The 19,706-nt window shown below is 46.6% G+C and overlaps 1 protein-coding gene across 1 annotated transcript; it reads right to left on the bottom strand.

The window, feature by feature from the left end:
* Positions 1 to 1,897: 1,897 nt before the first annotated feature.
* Positions 1,898 to 11,280, bottom strand: UTS2B (urotensin 2B). Its single transcript, XM_037407253.1, has 5 exons — positions 11,084 to 11,280; positions 8,730 to 8,831; positions 5,719 to 5,756; positions 4,281 to 4,374; positions 1,898 to 2,533 (listed from the first exon to the last, which is right to left on the bottom strand). Exons 1-5 carry the CDS (start codon positions 11,205 to 11,207, stop codon positions 2,508 to 2,510), a joined length of 384 nt encoding a protein of 127 aa, XP_037263150.1. The 5' UTR covers positions 11,208 to 11,280; the 3' UTR covers positions 1,898 to 2,507.
* Between the last annotated feature and the right edge of the window lie 8,426 nt (positions 11,281 to 19,706).

Raw genomic sequence — 19,706 nt, 5'->3', positions numbered from 1 at the left:
AATTGGCAGGTGCTGTTTAAAATACGATGATGCCTGAAAAGCTGAACAACTTTTTCATAGATGATATTGGATAACTTCAGTTATTGTGCGTGGCATGGAGGTCAACAAATATGAAATGAGGATATACTGCAGCATCCATTGCACGCTAGATTTGTCCTGTGCTGCCTGTTTGTAAATCCATTCACATGCCTGTGAGGTTTTTCTGCTAATAAATCAACGTGGTCTGCTAGAATGTCTGAGGGAAAGCCCTTTAATTATTGCCTGTGGGTTATTAGCTTTAGCAAGAGTGACTGCCCAACCATAGGTGAGATGTGAGCAGCCATGATGTGGAGGTGACACCTGAGGTAGAGAAGAATTTGTGTTCTGCATGTTTAGGAGAAAGGACAGGATCCTTACAGTGACATGTGGAGGGTAAACCCAAGGAAAGCATCACTGTCTTTGCTTCAAATTAGTAGATGAATTGCATTCAGCACTTACTCATTACTCCAGCAGAAGCAGCTAACTCAGCAGCATATAGTGCCTGTGAGGAAACTGTGGGTTAATTTGGGTACCATAATTAACTGTGCTGATAGGATGTAGCACACCATGTGGGCAAAAGCGTGCTAAGCAGCATGGTGCATTGCATTCCAGGGAATTCCTGTGTCTAGGATCACAGCAAGCTGTTCAATAGCCACGGACACATTCCTTTTCCTGACTTGCTGATGAGCTGTCACACCAGGTCAGAAGGCACGCTACAACTAGCAAGTAGCAGATGGAGCCTGCTGCTCTGGCCTTTCATTGCACTGGGAGTTCCTGCGAGCTGAAAGCATCTGAGCTGAACACCAGCTTGAGGCACTCGTTGCAGCTCTTGTAATATACCTCCCTTTTGGCTGGAGCACCAAACTCTTCAAGAAAGAGAGACCCTTCTCCTGGCAATAGGCTGTAATTTTTTCCTGGATTTGGTGCTGTTGGGAGGGTATGTGAAAGTACTCTCCCACGTACCTTTTCACTTACACAAAAGCGACAGAAAATGGGAAATGTATTCTGAATCACTACCAAAGAAATAAGAAAGATTAAATGTTAACAGCAAACTGTATTTTGCATGTCATTAGACCTCACTGATATAATCAAGCTGGTTTTATTCCACAGATGCTGGCTTTGGTCTGTAATAGAATGAATAGATCTCTTAATGAAGTACATATGAGGTACTGCTGAGGTAAGCATGTGCTTCTTGCTAAAGCCCAAGGTGGTGAATGTGGCATGGTAATTACAGCTTTGGGAGAGGTAAAGTTTTGAAGAATATGTAGTATCCAACTACAGTTAAGTAGCATGGTTCAATAGAGCTGGAGAGACAGTTTAATTCTAGTAAAGTCAGTCCACACATTCACAGCGGCTTCCAGATTCTGCTCATATACACTGCTGGAAACCTCAAACATCAGGATTTATTCTGAACTTACACTTTTGGGAACATAGTCCTTTGTTTTTGCAAATAAAGGTGGATAACATGATTTTAGATGAATGTATGTAGAACCACTGATGGACTGTGATCTCTTCCTTCTGGACAGTGGCAGACATAATTCTGCAGTAGAAAAAGCCAGCTAGCACCTGCACTGACAGCCAGATGAGCCAAAAACCTCTGCTCAAAACATCTCTTTGGGGTGAGTAGGTAGAAATCAGTGGGTCTGGTCCAGTCCTGTGAGGACAGCAGCCCACACATATCCATGAGGATGACCCAACTCTCATTCCCAGTTCTGGTCAAAAGGAAGGGTGCTATACCCAGGTGTTTAACGGGAGCTTTTTTTTCCATTGTAAACTTCACACGAACCATCAAGTAACGACAGCTTACAGCAAGGGAAATGTGCTGCCCCTTGGGCCTCTGCAGGAGGTGAGAAAGAAAAGAGCACGTGCTTCTGTGCAACAGAAAACCTTTATTGGAATGATATCCAAAGGATCCAGGCTTCTGTGCCTGTCCTCCCCCAAACCTACTGTGTATGCTGATGGGACATGTTGAGGAGCAGTTCTGGCTCAGCAAGCCGAGGCAGCCCCGAGCCCTCCACGTTACACCCCGTCTGCCCTCCTGTCCCAACAGCAGTGTGGGGTCATCACAGACCTGCTCGCAGAAGGTGACGGGAAACCCAGACACCACCATGAGCAACGTCTGCAGAGGTGGGCAGAGGCCCAAGGCTCAGGGGAAGCGCGTTAGTGAGCGGTGCCTTGGGGGACCTGGTGAGCAGGTGAGGAGTGAGCAGTGGCAGCAGGCTGAACGGTGCACGCAGGGCAGCAAGGACAGTTGGGAAGCATCTTCCCAGTAGGTCACAGTAGCTGAAACATGGAAGGAACAGTGGAGAGTGGTAGTGGGCTACCAGCTCCTGTCACAGTCCCGGTTAGACTTGGCTGTGGTGTGGTCATGGAGGGTGGCATCCAACTTAGCAGCACGATGAGAGAACAGAACAAACTCTTAACACATTAATACCCAGCCAGGCGGTTTGGGGAAGGGCTCATCTTCATCCTCCAGTCCTGGTGAGCCTTCAGATGCAGTATTTCCAAAAGCAGGCTGGGAAGGGACACAAGAGAAGGATGTTAGCACCCAAAAATCCATTTTCCAGCTTCCTGCTCTAGCCCTGGAGTGGGTTTCAAAAGCTCTGTGTCTTGGGAGAGTTGAGGTGTGAAGCCAGCATTGTGGTTTCTGGGCAAATCTCAGTAAATAGCTTTTACTTCTTCTAACACTTTTAGAAAGTGTTTCTTTTAGCTGCTTATTGTGTAATTAAGGGGTCTCAAAGTTGTTTCCATGTTGCTTGATTTATAAGGGTTTGCTTTTCCTTTTGCACTACTTCGGCAGTATCAGGAAGCAGCTTTTTCTTTCTTGACTACTGGCCAGCAGTTTTGCTGCCTCAGAGGTGTATGCAGGGTTTTTCACCTGTGGCTGCCTGGAAAAGCAGGATACTGACTTGGAGACATCAGATCTGGTCCTTACAATTTATTTTTTTTTTAAACCTCACAATTATTTTTTTAAAACTCTATCACTCTGCTTTAACTGTCCTCCAAACAAAATTGATCTCTGTGGGAACTTCTAGGGAGACTAGATTAGGGAAGGATGCATATTTTGGGGTTGGAAAAAATAGCTGTATCACCAGCATGCCATGTTCTTTGAATCCTGTGTGGGTCTCCTATTGTCAAGTATGAGCAGAGATTTCTACCTGGTGTTTGAAAGCAGGATCTTGGGAGAAAGCTTCTACTGAATCAGCAGTGCTTATGCTGAGACACGAGCTCCTCCCAGGCTGGAAGGGCTTTAGATGAAAGTAAAGATTCTCTGCTTTATTTTCTGGCAGAATCTGATACAAACCTGGCAGTGGGAAGTAGTTTTATCTGCATTTGAACCTTCCAGATTGGTGGGGGCATTAATTAGATCAGGCGAACTAATGACAGCCTCCAGGGTTGCTTATAAATTGCAGCCTGTCTATGGATCACCTAAGCACTTCAGCAAGCCTTGCACAAAGGGATTTTCCCTCAGCTGTCTGGCAGGTTGTCAGCTTGTGTGTACACAGAGCCCGTGGGGTAAGGGCAGAACCAGCTCTTTTGTGTTTAGGCCAGATCTGTCATCAGTGACTTCTAGTTTACAGCTGCCACTGCTTCATGGAGGAATCCACTGGAAGTCAGCGTGAATGGTGTTGTCCGTGCGCTTGTCAGGAGCAGCCTTGCAGGATCACTGGTGCAATATGCTCCTGAGTCACTGGATACAGACAGGACAAAGCTTGGGGACCTACCAGATCTTAGTTCCCTGCATTCTTGGTTGATTTCCACATCCTTTTTAGCTGCTTTTAAGCAGTACAAACAAATGCTCCTTTTTTCTCTGTAGGGAGGCAGTGACCTTGGCAGAGGGGAATGCATGCAGTCCACATGCCTCATTACGCGTTCAACAGTAGCCTTGTGCCCAGAGCAAAGTGATGGGTGCACTGTGGGGATGTGTTCATGCAGAACTCACTCCCTCCAGGACAGGCACTCATTGCTCATAAACCCCTGTGTTCCCCTGTGAAAAGAGGGGTGTAATGCTGACTGCCTCCCGTGAGGTCCTGGGTGTGCAGACCCAGTGTATCTGCTCCGGCAGCAGACTGGGTTGGGTATGCAGTCCTTCTCACCAGCTGCTAAACCAGCCAGCCATTAACAGGCCAGGACTGCTAGAAAAGTTGCCAACCTGTTTTTCAGATTCTTTGGGACTTGTTTACTGTCACTGTGTTGCAGAAAGAAAGCCCTGGAGATGAGAGCTGGATGGGATGGCTGCAGGGCTTTAACCCAAAACCTACCGCGTTTTCTGGGCTGAGATGCTGAAAGACTTTCCAAGGCATAGGCCACCTCTGAGCCTTCCTCAGTTGAGAGCTGATCCTTCAACTTCTCCAGCTGTTTAAACACAAACACAGCAGTAAACCAATGCCCCAGCATGAGGAGCTCCACAGCATGCTGGCAAGTGCAGGGCAGCTCAGAGGCAGGAGGTACAGGCAGCCTGGCTGACAACATTGCTGGGGAGGACAGGGTCTTCCCTGGAGCAGGACCATTCCAGAAGGATCTGTCTTTAGAGCACTTACACCTCCTCACGTCCTCCCCGATCAAGCTGCTTGTTTGGTGGCAGCAGCGTGGGCTGCCAGAGCTCTCTGCTTCCCCACCACCCCAGGGTGCAAACCCCTGTGGAGAAGAGGCTGTGTAGGAAGGATATTACACAAAGAGCCAAGTCGTTGCTGGGGCAGGAGGTCTCTACCCCCTGCAGCAGAGAGCATCGCTTCTCCATTGCTCTGGGTTGTCCCTCCCCTCCCTTTCCCGCAGTTCTTGCTAACTTCCCTTGGTTATAGTGTGGAAAGTCCATGGTATTTCCCCTCCATCTGTAGCTGTTCTTTTCTAATAGACTGGGAACGCCTATGGCCATCATCTAGACTTCTGCTCTGGCACTGTTGCTTCCAGGAAGCCAGAGCCTTATGTCTTTCAGAACTGGAGCAAGGGGCTGGCGTAGGAGCTGGCAGCCTCCAATCTGGCATGCTGTACGGTGATTTTTCTATCTGAAAAGTGCCAAGTGGAACCCAGCAGGACCTCCAGGATCCACAAACAGCTGGACCTGGCCTGAGAAAGAGGAAAAAGGGCTTCTGCTGCCTGTGGGGTTTGGGGCATAGAAGAAGCCATGTCAAGGTTGCTACACAGCTTTCCTTGTTCCTGGGCACGGGGTGTAGGATGGGGTTTCCCCTTGCTACCTGTGTGTGCTCTGCTCAGCACAGCAGGGCTCTGACCCTGGCTAGAGCCTCCATACTGGTAAAGAGCCCAGAGAGAAATCATTCTGGATTAGGTGTGCAGTGGCTATTCCTCTAACTCCAGCCCATTATCTAATGCAGCCAGCTGGTCCAATGCCTAGGAAGGCAGCATGACCTCCTCTTCTCCCTCCCTTTTCTTCCACGGACACTTCCTTTAGCATTTTTCTTTTTCCTGGCTTGGCCTTCACTGGCCTTTCACCAGTGGCAGAAGCAGGACCTGCCTCAGTTTCTATCGCACTGGCCTCTAGCCTTGCTTTCTTTTATCTTTTCCAGTGTATGCAGCTATTTAGCCCAGGTTCTGCTTTTCCCTTTGTGCTCACATTATAGCAGCAGAATGAAGAGCAGTGGGATGCAAAGATAGAAGAATAGGGCACAAAGACGGTATGCACAATTGTTTAGCTGTTCGCACAACAGCACACATATATGTGTCTGTGCATTTGCTCCTCACCTGTTCAAGCTCTTCAAATTTCTTTGCCAGCTCCCAGTCTGCAAGAAGGGAGAGAGTAACATTAGTATCTGCATTGCTTCTCACAGCTCAAATCAAAAACATTTTCTACATTTAACCTCCTTGAGGGCTGACAAGAAAAGACCTAGTTATCATTTAATTCTTATTAGTGATCTCCAAATCTATGGTAGCAGAACCAGTGACAGAAAAGTGGGCTTCCTCTGCTGAATTCTATGGGACTTTACCCTAATTCTCCATTACGAGGAAGGCTTCCTTATCATTAAGCAGGCTTTAAGGGAATTGGTCCAACAAGGTCACAGACTGTGTGATACCAGCTCAGGTGAACTGGTTTTGCTGCTTTTTAATTTTTAGCCTGATAATAGCAAATCTCTAATGCTGCCTTTTCTGTCACTGGCCGTTTATATGAACTCCCATTGCTTCCTTTAAGACTTGTTTATCCCCACATCACCATACAGGCAGAAGTCAGAAGACACAGATTTAGCCCAGCATAACTTAGTGCTTTTTAAGTCAGCGAACGTTGGAGTTGGCAGAGTGGAGCAACAGGCAAAATAACACAGCAGCAAGTGCAGGGATTCCACACCTCTACATGCTAGGGGAGCACGGGGACCTGGGGACCAGCTGCACAGATCAGCCTTAGAGATCTCAAGGTTGGGCAGTACTGTACTGGACTGTCAAAAACCTGTGCAGGTGGATGAGTGAACTGCCCTGAGATATCCCACCCAGGGCAAGCGGAGGGTTAGGTGCCTACGAATGGGATCTAAAACCTCCAGCTGCATTGGGAAGGGCCTGAGCTAGCAACGGGGAAAGCTGCAGGAAGGGATGGGGGATTTAAATCTCATTCCTCTTGAGGACTGAGGTACCTTATTCCAGACTCAAAACGATGTCAAAGCCAGTTAATTTTTTAATAAGATAAATGAAACAATGGAAATCACAACAAAATAAGCTCAGTCAAAGCTGAGTGACTGGACTACAGCAATTCTTCTGGGAGGGGAACACAAAATAATCAGCTGGTTTCAAGTGCCAGTTTGGGAAAAAATGTGCTAAAATAAGCAGGAACAACTAGGAAAGAGCTAAAGAATGTCTCTGCTGGGTCCCCCAAGAAAGCCAAAAACCAGTCACGGAGCTGCCTCCTTTGTCTGCTCCCAACATGGAAGCAGGAGTTGGTCTGCATCTCCAAGGGGATTTAAGACATAATTCCCCCTGATTTCAGATAAGACTTCAGCACAGAGACACATCACCAGACTTGGGCTTTTTTTTAAACATTTGAAACTGAGCAGGAGGGTGCCAAGAAAGAGCTGACTGCTTTCTCAGTTTCTCCTTCAAGAAGGAACAATTCCGTTGAAAAATCCTGAATATTTTCTGACAGATATTCATCCAACAGAAAAAGCAGCAGTTCTTAAGTCCATTACATCAGGGGTTGGTTTGAGACATGGTCTGGGGATGAGGATGTGCTGTGAGTCAGGAGGTGGGGGCTCTGTTCCTGGCACTGCCAGCAATGACTTCAGGCAGATTCCTCCTAAGTGTGTCTTTCCATATCCATAAGGTAGAGAAAGCCAAGTCTGCATATCTACAAGTCAAAAGTTCAATTTTTTATTTTTCTATGGTGATGATGGCGATTATTGTTCTACGCACTTTTACCTCTTTCAGACATTCAAGTGCCTATTTTGGCGCAACTTTCCACAAACCATAAGCTTGGCCAATGATTGCTATGAATAGAAAATGAACAGCGGTCAAAATTTGGAACAGATTATCTCAGGCAGGGGGAAGGAAGTTAATTTATGGATGAAGCCTTGAGAAACTGCCTGCTGTAAATCCTCTGTCTGTGCTCTGCTCAGAGATTCATTATATTCAATTGTCTGGCGTAAAATGCAGCCTTTCCTCTAGGAGTAATAAGTGCAATAATCCATAAACCAATCATAAAAATGTTATTTCTTGAATGCATCCCCTTTGCAAGAAGAATGCCTTTGTTAGTATAAGGACTTGATTTATTTGTGTTTATTTATTTGTCCCAGGATTGTTTAACCACTGCCTCACTGCAGTAACAAGGGGCTGGGGAGGAGCACTGAGTGATTTTGACAAATGGATTTTCATAACAAAATTTTTGCTGGGCTCTGTTCTTGCCTGTTTTCACAGGGAAGGCAGCTTCCTGCTCCGAGACGACCGCATACAGCCCAAACCCTCCCCTGGCTGCAGCGGCCGTGGGAATAGCTGACCCCTGTGATCCATATGGCACTTGTGATAGCGGTGCCTAGTGTCATGGAAAGCCCAAGTTTCTCTTCAGCAGGTCTGAGTTTAGCCACATGCGGGTGGCTTTGAATTTGGTGTCTGTTCATAGAGCACAGGCAGGAAAAGCCTCAATGTGACCCGTCTTTGCCCCCTCTGCTGTGTGGGAAAAGGTTGTTGTCTCAACCTTTGCCAGCAGTAGCAGGGGTTTAAGCTAAGACAGGAGCTCCCACTACCCTTGTCCCAACCTACACCCGACCCCAGGGGATCTCAGCCATATGCTCTCTGCAAAATCTAGATGCTCTCGGTGTGCTCACAAGATGCTGCTGATTTTAGCATGCCTGCAAGACACGGAGCTCTCGCTCAATAGCACATGGGGCTGTATGGGGTGTGGGTGGAGAGGTGACTCCCAAGGCTGGCTCATGCTCCAGGCATAGTACACAAACATCTCAGGGATAGCAGGGGCACAGGGACTCGGCAGCGTCTCTTCTTGTTATTAATTTTGTACACACATGTGCTCCTTTGCCAGCTCAGTGTCAAGTGTCTGAGGATCTAGGGTGCATGTTTCTGGGAAGCTTCACATCACATTGCAAAAGCAGGTCCAGGAGCCCCATGATGGAGAACATCTGACATTAATCATGCGTTGGTACCATACTGGGTGCTTCCACTTTCTGAGCAGCTGGTATTTCTGAGAAAACTGGGGAACAGGTTCCTTGCAGTCATGCAAACACAGATTCAGGAAGCTGAGATCTCCCATCCCCTTTGCTTACCAATATTTTCTGGCCTCCGCCATGCGAGCTTCTTATTAAGAAGCAGAGTCAGCAGTGTGTCCTCATGATTTGCGTCTTCTCTCTCCGGAAGCACTCGGTTCTCTGCAGCACATAAAATACATTTTTTGATTTCTAATGACAAAAAGGATGGATCCTCCAGCCCCCAACATTAAAACAAAAATTAAGAAGGCTAAGAAGTAGAAGGAAAATATCAGCATTTTTTCAGGGTGGAAGGAGCTTGGGGGAAGGCAATGATGTATGAGCACAGAATAAGAAGTCCAGGCAGCGATGGCTGGGTGGTGAAGGGGTGCAGGACGGGGGAGCCCTCCCTGCCAGCTCTGGGCTGCTGGCCAGTCCTGCTGCAGCCTCATCAGCAAGGCTGGCTGCAGAGAGCTGGAGACGTCACCTTGCTTTAGACAGCCCTGACCTCTTCTGCAAGGCGGATGTAGCAGATGCCTCTGCAAAGCCAGGCAGCAACCCGCAAGATCCTTGCTTCTCAAAACTGCAGGTGTCCCCCCCAGTTGCACCTTGCCAGGGCTGACAGAGGTGGGAACTCACCCCTCAGGAGGGCTGATGTGTGTGTGCCGTGCCAAGCAGCCCTCAGCCCCGCAGTCTGCTCTGGCACTCGCTCAGCCCTGGGGCTGCTCCGACTGCCAGAGGTATTAAAGGATTCCTCTGAACAGAACCAGCGTGTGGAGGAGTTTAAAGTGAATCTCTTTCTCCTCGAGGAAACCTCTTACAGTAGCTGTAGACCATGCAGAATTTTTTTGTTTTCCAGGAAAACCTCCCCAGGCTGCTGTCCTGAAGCAATGTGGCCTTCTTTGAGGCCCCTTCAGGGAGCTTTTTCCGTGGTTTTGTTTTGCTTTAGCGGTTGTGGCTATGCCCTCAAATGAATGCTTGTGGAGGTCAAGGGTTCAGCAGAAACCAGCGGACATAAGGGATGGGACTAAGCAGAGCCCTGACAGCTCTGAGACCCTCCCAGCTCTGCTGAACAGATTTCCAGAATCATCTGAAACTTGAATGTTGGATTCATTTTTGAGAATGACAGAATGGGAGCTAGACTTTACAGAGAGAATGCCCATTCCCCAAAATCTTTGCTCTGAACACCCCTGCCCCACACCCAGACTCTACAAAGCCCTGGAAGATGCCTAAAAAAATGCATGGAAAATACTAAGAAATTATACAGAAAGGCTTATTTTCTCTTCTTCCAAGATCTTTAGGACTTTCACTCACTCCCTTCAAGGAGGTGAGAAAGGGGAAAATGTTCTCATTTAGCCATCAGCCCTACATAGCTGCGGTGGAATGAATGCAATTATTTTCGATACACACGAGACAAAACATTGTACCAGATGAGCCTTAAGGATGCTCAAGAGTATGTGGGAATCAGCTCCATTAGCTAAAGTCACATAAATCTGCAGAAGCAGAGGGGCCCTGGCCAAAGCGATGCTCCAAGTATTTGGCCAGACTCAACGCTGCCTCACCCTGCGGCTGGAGCTGCTGGTCCTGATTGTGATCTCTGGAAGTAAACCCGAGGGAGTCAGCAGAGCTACGCTCTGTGTGAAACTTGCAGTTAGCATGGAGTGCTATAAACCTCGTTCCTAGGTCTGAGAGACAGTTATGATTTTAAAATAGCTACTTTTAGTCATTTGGGGGATTTGCTACAGAAAAAAACCCCTATAAACACTCCAATAAAACTAAACAGAAGCAATATTTAGATAGAGTGGCCTCAGGAATGTTTTGGTTGTCATTACAAAAATAAATAGTTGATATAAGAGGAAAAATAATTTGAAAAGCAATGTTATTTTCAAGCCTATATTTAGCTGCTCTTTTTTTTCCACTGCCAAGTCTCTTTAAGGAAGAAGATTAATGATTGACATTTCCCTGCAGAGTAAGTTCAAGCTAAGATTAATTTAAATTATGGAGAAGAACATATATAAAGAAGTTTTGTGGGTAAGAAAAGTTCAGCAGCACCCTACTACTGACATTTACAAACTGTCAAATCTCATATGGTACATACTAGAATTGCTACTCTCTGGTATTTTAATGTTTTTCTTTGGAAATTTTCTTTTGAGAGAGAAAGAGCTACCCTTACCAGATTTCACCAGATCCGATATTTTTACTGATTAGCAGAATGTGTCATACGACTAGCTGCAGACCAGAAGGACAGCTTTAGCTCATGCTAATATGCACAAGTCTCCGGATAGCACCCCTGTTAATTGATTGTTTCGGGTAGCTCAAGGTTCATTTTATTTTCTTTCACAGACATGCGAGTGTTGCATTGGCCATGACAAGCAGCAAAGCAAAGCAAAAAGAGAACCACCTACCTGTGTCATCTAGTCTGTGTGCCAGCTTACCTTGTAGTAAAAAAGGCTCTCCATGTGTAGATGGGACGTACACAGTTATGGTCAAGATGGTTAGCATTCCAAGGAACAGTGGGACAGACCCCATCTTCTCCGTGTTCCCACCACCCAAAAGCATTCTTCCTTCAGGCACGGTGGAGGACTTCAATGCAACCCAGTGCCAGATGAGCTCACTTTTAAGAGGCAGTGGATGTGCCGTGTTTGCAAATGGCCTTTGGAGGAGGGGAGAAAAATATCTCTTGAGATATAATTCAACCTGTCAATATGATTCACTCCTTTGGGAGTGGACAGAACAACCCAGTAACAGATGTCAGATGGAACCTGTTCAATATATCTCATATCAGACTGATCTAATGAATTCTGATGTTTCCTCAGGCATGCACCATCCATGCATGTTGATATACATTCCATACGTACATACATTAAAAATATTTTGGGGGGGCTGATGCTTTAATGGAGTTCAGACATGAGGACTCCCACATTAGCAAGGAAGATTTGTCTAATGTACACGTTGCCATATGTCATCGGTTTGGACAGAATCAGGTTAATGGGTTTTTGTAATTCATCATCTTACTTCCTAGTGCCTATATTAATTAATGCGAGATATAATGAGTGCTGAAGTGGTGGGAAACAGAGGGGGAGAGCTATTTTCATTTAAATGATTGGAGGATGTTGAGAGTGTCTCGCTCACCATGACTTATGGCTTTGTCAACGGGAAAGGCATCACACCCTATTTTGGGATTATGTCTGAGTGGGGGAGTGCGAATTTGGCAGCAGATATGGAATACATCAAGGATGGGCAACTGTCTTCGGTTTTTTCTTGGGGAATAAAAGAAGTGGAAGGTCAGATGCTGGCTCTGGCTGCACAGACATTTTTTATTAGAGCAAAGTATTGAGACACACTGCACATATTGCATGTCTTCTCAGGTCATGACTACATCTTAGTTTGGCTTCTATTTGTCGTCTGTCCATCATTCTTGATCAGAGACCTGCTACTAGTTTTCTATTACCACCTTATCAAGAAAGATGTTGTGATAGTAACAGCACTAAACTTTGTTGTTCACTTCTGCTTCTTCTACAGAACTGAATGATCTGTACTTATTCTGGTTTAACCCCAGACAGCAACTACGCCCCACGCAGCCGGTCGCTCGCTCCCCCCACAGTGGGATGGGGGAGAGAATCAGGCCACTCTCTGACTTGTACATACGCTCCTAGTGACTCACTTCATGTGCTTTTTTGACACCACATCATGCCAGATTACCCAACATAGCTTCATCTGATGGTACCTGCACTTCATCTTAGCTAGAAGGCACTATCATTTCCATGTTTGGGCTTTTGGCTTCTGGTGTCCAGCTCTCCTTACAAGTTTCTGTGTGCTTTGAATATTTATAGAATGACTAGCCTTTTAATATCGCTTTTAACATTTACTTTTTTTTCCTAAAAAACAGAGGGGGAGAGGCTCAGATTCTTTGCAAGAAGTACCTATGAAAATGAGTGTGATTCCATTAAGGAATACTCCTCCACTGAGGAAATATTGCTGAATTTTCCCTGTAGATATTACACATACAAATAAACCAAACTTGCCTTTTCCCCCAGTCTGGTGAACCAGTGATCAACCAGCAGAAGTACTCCCCTTCTTCACAAAGTTCTGTTTGGACTGAAGGACACCTGCGTCCTACTGGGAACACTTCTCCAGTCGTCTCTGTCTCCCTAAAGATGCTTGTTTCAAATTGGTCAGAGGTGAGCAGCCCCCATGAAGCAGAGGCCATAACCTGATGAGCACCACCTTGCACATGAGTCCAGGGTGGGCAATAGTAGCTCTGACTCAAAACTATATTCTTAAAGAAAGGTCAGGTCCATTTTTACTTGGTATTAAATGACTTTCCAGACCCCTACCAGTCTGTCTTGAGATCTGCTGTGAGATTGGCTTTGCCTTGATATGGAAGGTGGGTTTCCCCATCTCATCTAAGTTTATGCAGAAGCCACAGATCTCACGACTGTTTTTTCCTACCCTTGGCTATAAGGCACCACGGGCTGTTGGCCGGCTTTTTCAGGAAGATGGGCTATTCCCTGGGATTTCCTCTTTCACTGGAATTCTGGGTCACTGCAACTGTTCAGCCCCCAAAGCAACTCATGTATAGTGTGCCAGTCCTTTCAAATGAGGGCCCTGGTGAAGGTGACAGACTGCCATTCTATATTTACGTACTAGAAGGGAGATTACTGGATCTTGTGAGGGGTGGATGCTCTCAGCAGATGAGTGGGTGAATAGATGCCTGACAGCTGCTGCCAGAGGCTAGTGGTCTTTATGCATTTATTGCAGTTACAAGATGGCTGATTTGCAGTGTTGGGCTTCTGTAAGACTCCCACCTGGGAAATTCCTTCGCTTTTAGCCTGTTTGTCCAGGTGCTGGAAATGCTATTACATTTTATTGTTCTTATGTATATTATTCTCAATAGGAAAACAACATACTCTCCATATTCTCCCCGTTACTTTACTCAGTGATAACGTCTTCTATGTCATCCACTGAGCACTTGTGTCTAGAGCTCAAGGATAGTGAGAACATGAAGATATGAGCTCTACCTCCCGTGGTCCTAGTCTGTCTAAGCCTCTTCATGTAGAAGTATCCATTTTCGTAAAGCTATGCAGACTTCAGGTAATCAAACTGGAAAATTGACAGGGGTGGACAAAGTCAACCAGTCCACAGAGCAGAAATGGAGAAGACTTGGCCCAAGCAGATGCCATTAAGCTCAGCTGCTCCAGCTCTGGGTATGAGAGAGACGAGTACATGTGTTGGGGTCCTGAGGGTGTTAACAGTCTGAAACAGCTTCAGCTGGGGTCTCCACCACCCTTTCTGCCCATAGGCTGAGAAGCCCCATTTAGACTCAGCCCTGGGCTCTTTCTGGCTTTGCCTGAGCTGTGTTGGAGGAATGCAGGTCTGCAGCTCAGTGGTGTCTGCCTGCCTGTGGCCCCTTCTGATCTAGACCCAGACCTACAGGTTGACTTCCCTGCCTGACCTCAGACATGGTCTATCAGTGTGGACCTGTCTGGTGGTCACTGGGCTGTGTTTGAACCTGACTGCTATCATCAGGCCTGATTCTGACTAGTGGATTGACTTTCAGCTTGATCCTGGATCTGCCTCGTCTTTGTGGGCTTCCCTGATCATTGGGACCCTTGACTGAAGAAGGCTGCTGTCTCTGGGTCTGCCTTGCTTGCACCTCTTGGGATGGATCCCTGAACGGCTGACAGCATTGCTGCACTTGGCTCCCTGTTCCCTAGGGAGTGGCTGGCCCTTGCTGTTCTCGGACATCATGTTCCTCAAAATGTTCAGCTTCTTTCTGTGCAGAGACTCCTCTGTCAGGAGGAGTTAGCTCTGTTAGCCCTAATGAAGCTAGGGCTGCCTCCAGAAGAGATGCAGTCCCCAAATAACCTAACCTTCGTTTAACCCCAAAGCAGTAACCCTTACAGTTTCAGAAGAAGCCTTAGACAAGGGGAATTCAGTGTGGGTTTTGAGTGACTTGTACGATGCAGGAGGCAGTACGTAGCTGCTGAAAGCAGAGGAACATGAAAGGGCTACTCTCCAGAGCCAGCCTGGAGTGGCAGGTTTCCAGACCACTTTGTATGCTGTACATCTGGGATTTGGAGAGAGAGAGAGAGGATATTCTTTTATTTTCCAGAGCTTCCTGAGAACACATGAAAACATCAAGTATTTCAGGTGAGTCTCAACAACATCCATGAGTTTTGCTGTGGTCTTGTGGTCTCCACTTAACCATAGTATGCTTAGTCCCAAAGCGAACAACCTGCTGTGGGAGGACCTGTCAGGGAAGAGCCTTTACTTCAGAATGGGAGAAAAGGCGTATGAACTGTTCTACAACCTCCTCACCAAGGATGGGACTTGGCTGCAGCCAGGTAGTCTCAGGTGGCAGAGACAGGTGCTGTGCAGCACATATGCGGAGACTCATGGACTACTGTTTTCTTGCCTAGAGTGTTTCTAAGAGTAAGATGAGGGTGGGGAATAACAAATACGTTTGGAAATGAGGAGGGGACATCTCTTATAGAGGGAAAGACAGAGTGGAGGCTTGACAGCCCCAACAAAGCAGGGGAAGAAAGATGGTGAGCTTTTAGCAGGCAAGAAAGGGGAGCTGCCCTCACATGCAGGAGTGAAGTGTGCTTCATACGCAGTGTCGGAAAGGCAGGAGTAATTTATTCCTCACCCTGGGCAGTGATTTACAGTGTCCCTCCCCAGCCCCCCATGTGCTTCTCACTCCTGCCTATTCACATGCCAAACAAACTGTTTCTATCTTCTGTGGCCAAATCCTTTCTCTCTTCCACAGTGTCTGCCTTTCTTGTCTGTATCACCATTGTAGACTTGACACCGTTTGTCTCTGCTGTCTACATCCTATTGCATTTATCTGCTCCTCTGTGTCTCCAACTATGATTCACCAGGTATGAATCAGAGTAGAAGGTACTGAAAACTACCCTGTCCTCTTCAGTCTTCATCCCGTACACATTTAATATCTAATTTTGCCTCTGCCTGTGCCACTCCTACCCTGTGGTGAACTTGAGAGAACAAAACCCATTCCAGTCCCATTATTTAAAGCACCACTGGAAGGCGCTCGGATACTCTGCTGATGTGTAGTGCAAAGTCCCTGACAGAGCAGCTTGACTGCAGAAAGGAACTAAAATATTGTGCACAAGCCAGGAGAGCAGCCCTCCCTTGCAGCTCCCTGAGAGGAGGGACTGCATAATGAGGGGGGGAGGTATAGTTATAAAAATGAGATTCTCAGTTCCTTAGGGCACTGTTAAAAACAGTCAATATTTATGAAGCTTTTAGTCTGACTCATGCAATTTGTTCCCCCTTCTACGTGCTTGTCTTTGGGACTCAGTTTGGCCTGTTACTGCCATAAAATTAGATGCTATGGTTTAACTGTATCCTTGCTCTGAGAAAGGGAAAGGTCCAAGGCAGAGTGTAAAGCAGCTCAGGTTGCCGCCTCACTGCAGGCAGCCAAGGGAGTGCATGCAGAAGGAAGCATCACCAGCTTCCATCAGATGGGCATCGTAGTAAAGCGGTCCTAGTGGTTAAGGCAGAGGAGGATGAGGAGTGCAGCTGGGCTGCCTGCCTGGCTTTCACATCTACTCTGGGGGCTGTCAGAAAACCATTCAACTTCTCAGAGAACAGCTCCAAAGCATCTTCCTGGAGTGAGAGGCTGGAAGAGTAGTGCAGGAATGTGAAAGCATTGGATGTGGGAGGAGGCAGCCCATATAAGAAAGTAGGGAGCAGAGGCAGTTGTGGTACCATTCTCACCTCTGCCTCTTAATTCTGAGCTGGAGCACCTCCTCCAGACTCGGTCTCCCATCCCTACTGACTGGGGTTAGTTGGCTGAGGTGCCTGGTGAGGAAATGAAGGTAATGTATAAACCTTTTCTGCTTTGAAATGTGCTGTGACCTGCTGGTCTCAAAGTAATTTCCAGTGATGCTCTTGAATGATGAATATTGGTGTGGCTGTGTAGGGACTAATGTGACCCCTGTGCCAGGCAGTGTCCTGAAGAGGCACGATCTGGAACAACCTGGTTAAACTGTTGGATTTACCCTGAGCTTGATCCCTCTCTGTTCTGACTCACCTTCTGCAAACTCTGAGTCCATCCTGAATGATGACTGAGAGCAGTGCCCCTGAACTTGGCAAGACACAGAGTGATGAGTAAGTGATGCTGTGACATGTCTTTGCAAAACTACTGTCACCTAGAGAAGCTAGTCCCCCAGTAAAGGCAGTGGAACTAGAAAGGCTGAGAGCAATTTGGAGCAGGAGCCTGCCTGGTTTTTTTGAGAACCTCTTCCCTCGCTGTCATTTACAGGACATCAGAGAACAGCTGCTTGTGGAAATGTCAACTGAGGTGATAAAGCAGTACATGACCAACAAAAGGTAATTTCTAAAGCTGGGACTTGGCCTCCAAGCCCATCACCCCACCAGTAGTGGCAGACCTCAGCTCATTCTTTCTAGAAGATGGAAGTCATTGGTCATTCTCACCTATCCTGTGAGCACAAAAAGCCAGGAGAACCCAAAGTGGTAGCAGCTTCTATATTTTCTGATGGAGCTTGCCACTGTCTGAACGGAGGAGGGAAAATAAGAGGAACCAAGGATGAGATGTGTTATCTCTGCTGAGTAGCAGCAGGCTGTGCTGGGCTGCCTGACCTTGTCCCCAGGGAGCTGATGCACCCCCCGAGTGAGGTGGAGACCCTAGCTTGGCTGCCAAAAAGACACACGTGCATATTAGTGTGGCACTCGGGATACGCTAATTAGCTTGGCTTCTGGGTGAAATTGCCAGGGTAGCTGGGCTGGTTCTGGCATAGCTTCTGCAGAGCTATAGCACACAGGGCACTGCCTGCCTGCATGGAGTTACATATTTGGAAAGCCCTGGTTCCTCAGCAGTTCCAAGGGTGCTGGTGGTGAGGCACTGTGTCCTCCAGACCACACTGCAGCCACCAGCTGGTAAAATTTGCTGGCTGCTGTACAGGCTGATGTGAACTTGGCAGCTCCCAGTGTGACCACAGCAGAATGAGCTGCCTCTTGATTTTTCTTGTTGCAGATGTTGGACTGAAGAGGCTCAGAGGTGCCTGTATCGAGGACCTCTGCAAGGATCCTTTGGTGTGGTCAGCAACCAACATGTGAATGAATGTGTGCATCCATCTACCTCTGAATGTTCCCCCTGAATTTTGCACACTTCATTCTACTCCAGTCAGCCACCCTCAGTAAGTCCGAATTGAATGTAGCTTCTACATGTACTACTTTGTGTAATATGGCTGCATAGATGAGGCTGGGTGATTTCCTGCTAAAAATGCTGGGTGAGGCACTTTTAGAGTTGTGGAGGTCAACCCTGTTTGCTAACAGTACCAACTTTCACACTGTTCTTCCCCTCTCATGCTCTTCATTCTCTCAGTTCCTATCACCTGGTCTTTTGGTTTATTGAGAAATGTTACCCATCTTTTAGAAAACTGTCACTACAGGTCACTCAGGGGAGGGCTTAGAAGGTATACAGGTCTATTCTGTTCTAAGGAAACCTGCACAGACAACCATAATTCTTGCATTTCAGAGAGCTTGTCATCTTGCCTAGATTTGATTTTGCATCCAGGGCTGCTGAGACTCTGTAATAGCATGCTGCACATGCAAAATAGTTTTTTTGGTGAGCCAACACCAATGCCTTGTGGATGTAAACTTGCATATAAAAATCATGAGTTGAAATGAGGGATCCAGCTGAGACTGTAGGACATATTAATCCCTTACCTTTTGGCCTGCTTTCCACCCTGCAGCTTGGGAAACAAGGGTGGCAGAGGTGATAACACGTAATTTTTTTTAGTTAGTTATTTTTAAAATACAGAAAATGATGAGCAGGTGGAAATCAAACGAGGTGATTTTTAGGTAGATCTAGAAATTTTTCGGAGCAGAATATAGGAAACTCCCTGCTAGGTAAGAAATGCACTTACTTCAGCCCCCACCAAACTCCCTCCAAAAATGTGTTGAAGTTTCATCCAGGCAGTAGCAACTGCAAATAGCAAGAACCAGCCAAGGTGCTTCACATTTGTTAGGCTTCTTATGCCTCCATTGTGTGGGCTTGCAGGCAGCTCCTTGCAGAGCGCTAGGTGAACGACATTTTGTTCTGGTGAGCTCTGTTCTTCTGACTTACAAGACTAAGGAAAGATGCATGGTGGACGAGGGAAGAAAAAAGTAGCAAATGCACCACTTCTAGTATTACTTCTCACTTTCATTGGTAAAGGAGATTTTTTGGAAGGCATTTGGTGTCTTTTGCTGATGTGAAACTTAACACTGTTTCACTTGGGGGGGGAATCACAAAAAATACAACCCTTGCAAATGTATATGTAAAATTGTGGGCAGAGATGCAGAGCTAATTTGCACTTTGCCATTTCCAGGGTAGCCTATACAAGTATCTGATCTGTGCATGTAACTGAGCTGTGAGCAGCATCATACCTGACTTCAGACTGCATAGGTTCTCTCTCCAACTTGAAAGTCAACGAAAACCCTTGTTCTGTAAATGCATAGCTCATGATTTTCTGAGCGCCCCTCATTATGTTACATGTAAGCACAAGTTTATTCTCCTCTTTGTTCATTATTTGCAGTCACCCCATTCATTACCCCTGGTGTGCTTTGTAATACCTTAATCCTTGCAGGCTCCTGCTCTCCTTGTTCTTCAGGGAGTCTGAATTTCCACAGGCGCCATTCAGCTACCTACGGAAATTGCACACCTGCTTCTTGGTGCTCTTTGCCAATGCTGTAATGTTTGCTTCCTCTCAATGGCCCCTTCTGGCACAGGACTTCAAATCTCTTTTCGAGTGTCTTAGCTTAGAAATGCAGGGAGGTTAATGACTGAACTGTTGTTTGTTGGGTTGTTTTACTGCAAGTTTTTTCCCTGCATCCCTACATCACCTGTCCCCTGGGATACCCTGCAGCATCCCATGGGGTTAGGGGCAGATACTACCTGAGACCCCAAACTTTGATTTTTATTTATTGTAGGGAGAAAACAGGGGACTCTCATCCTTTAGGCTTCCTGGAAATAGAAAGGAGTCCTGTGTTGGTTTTTATACTAGGAATTTGAATTTGGGAAGAAAA

This window comes from Falco rusticolus, chromosome 13, assembly GCF_015220075.1.
Source record: "Falco rusticolus isolate bFalRus1 chromosome 13, bFalRus1.pri, whole genome shotgun sequence".
Classification (NCBI taxonomy): domain Eukaryota; kingdom Metazoa; phylum Chordata; class Aves; order Falconiformes; family Falconidae; genus Falco; species Falco rusticolus.
This window is presented reverse-complemented; position numbering and strand designations above follow the sequence as displayed.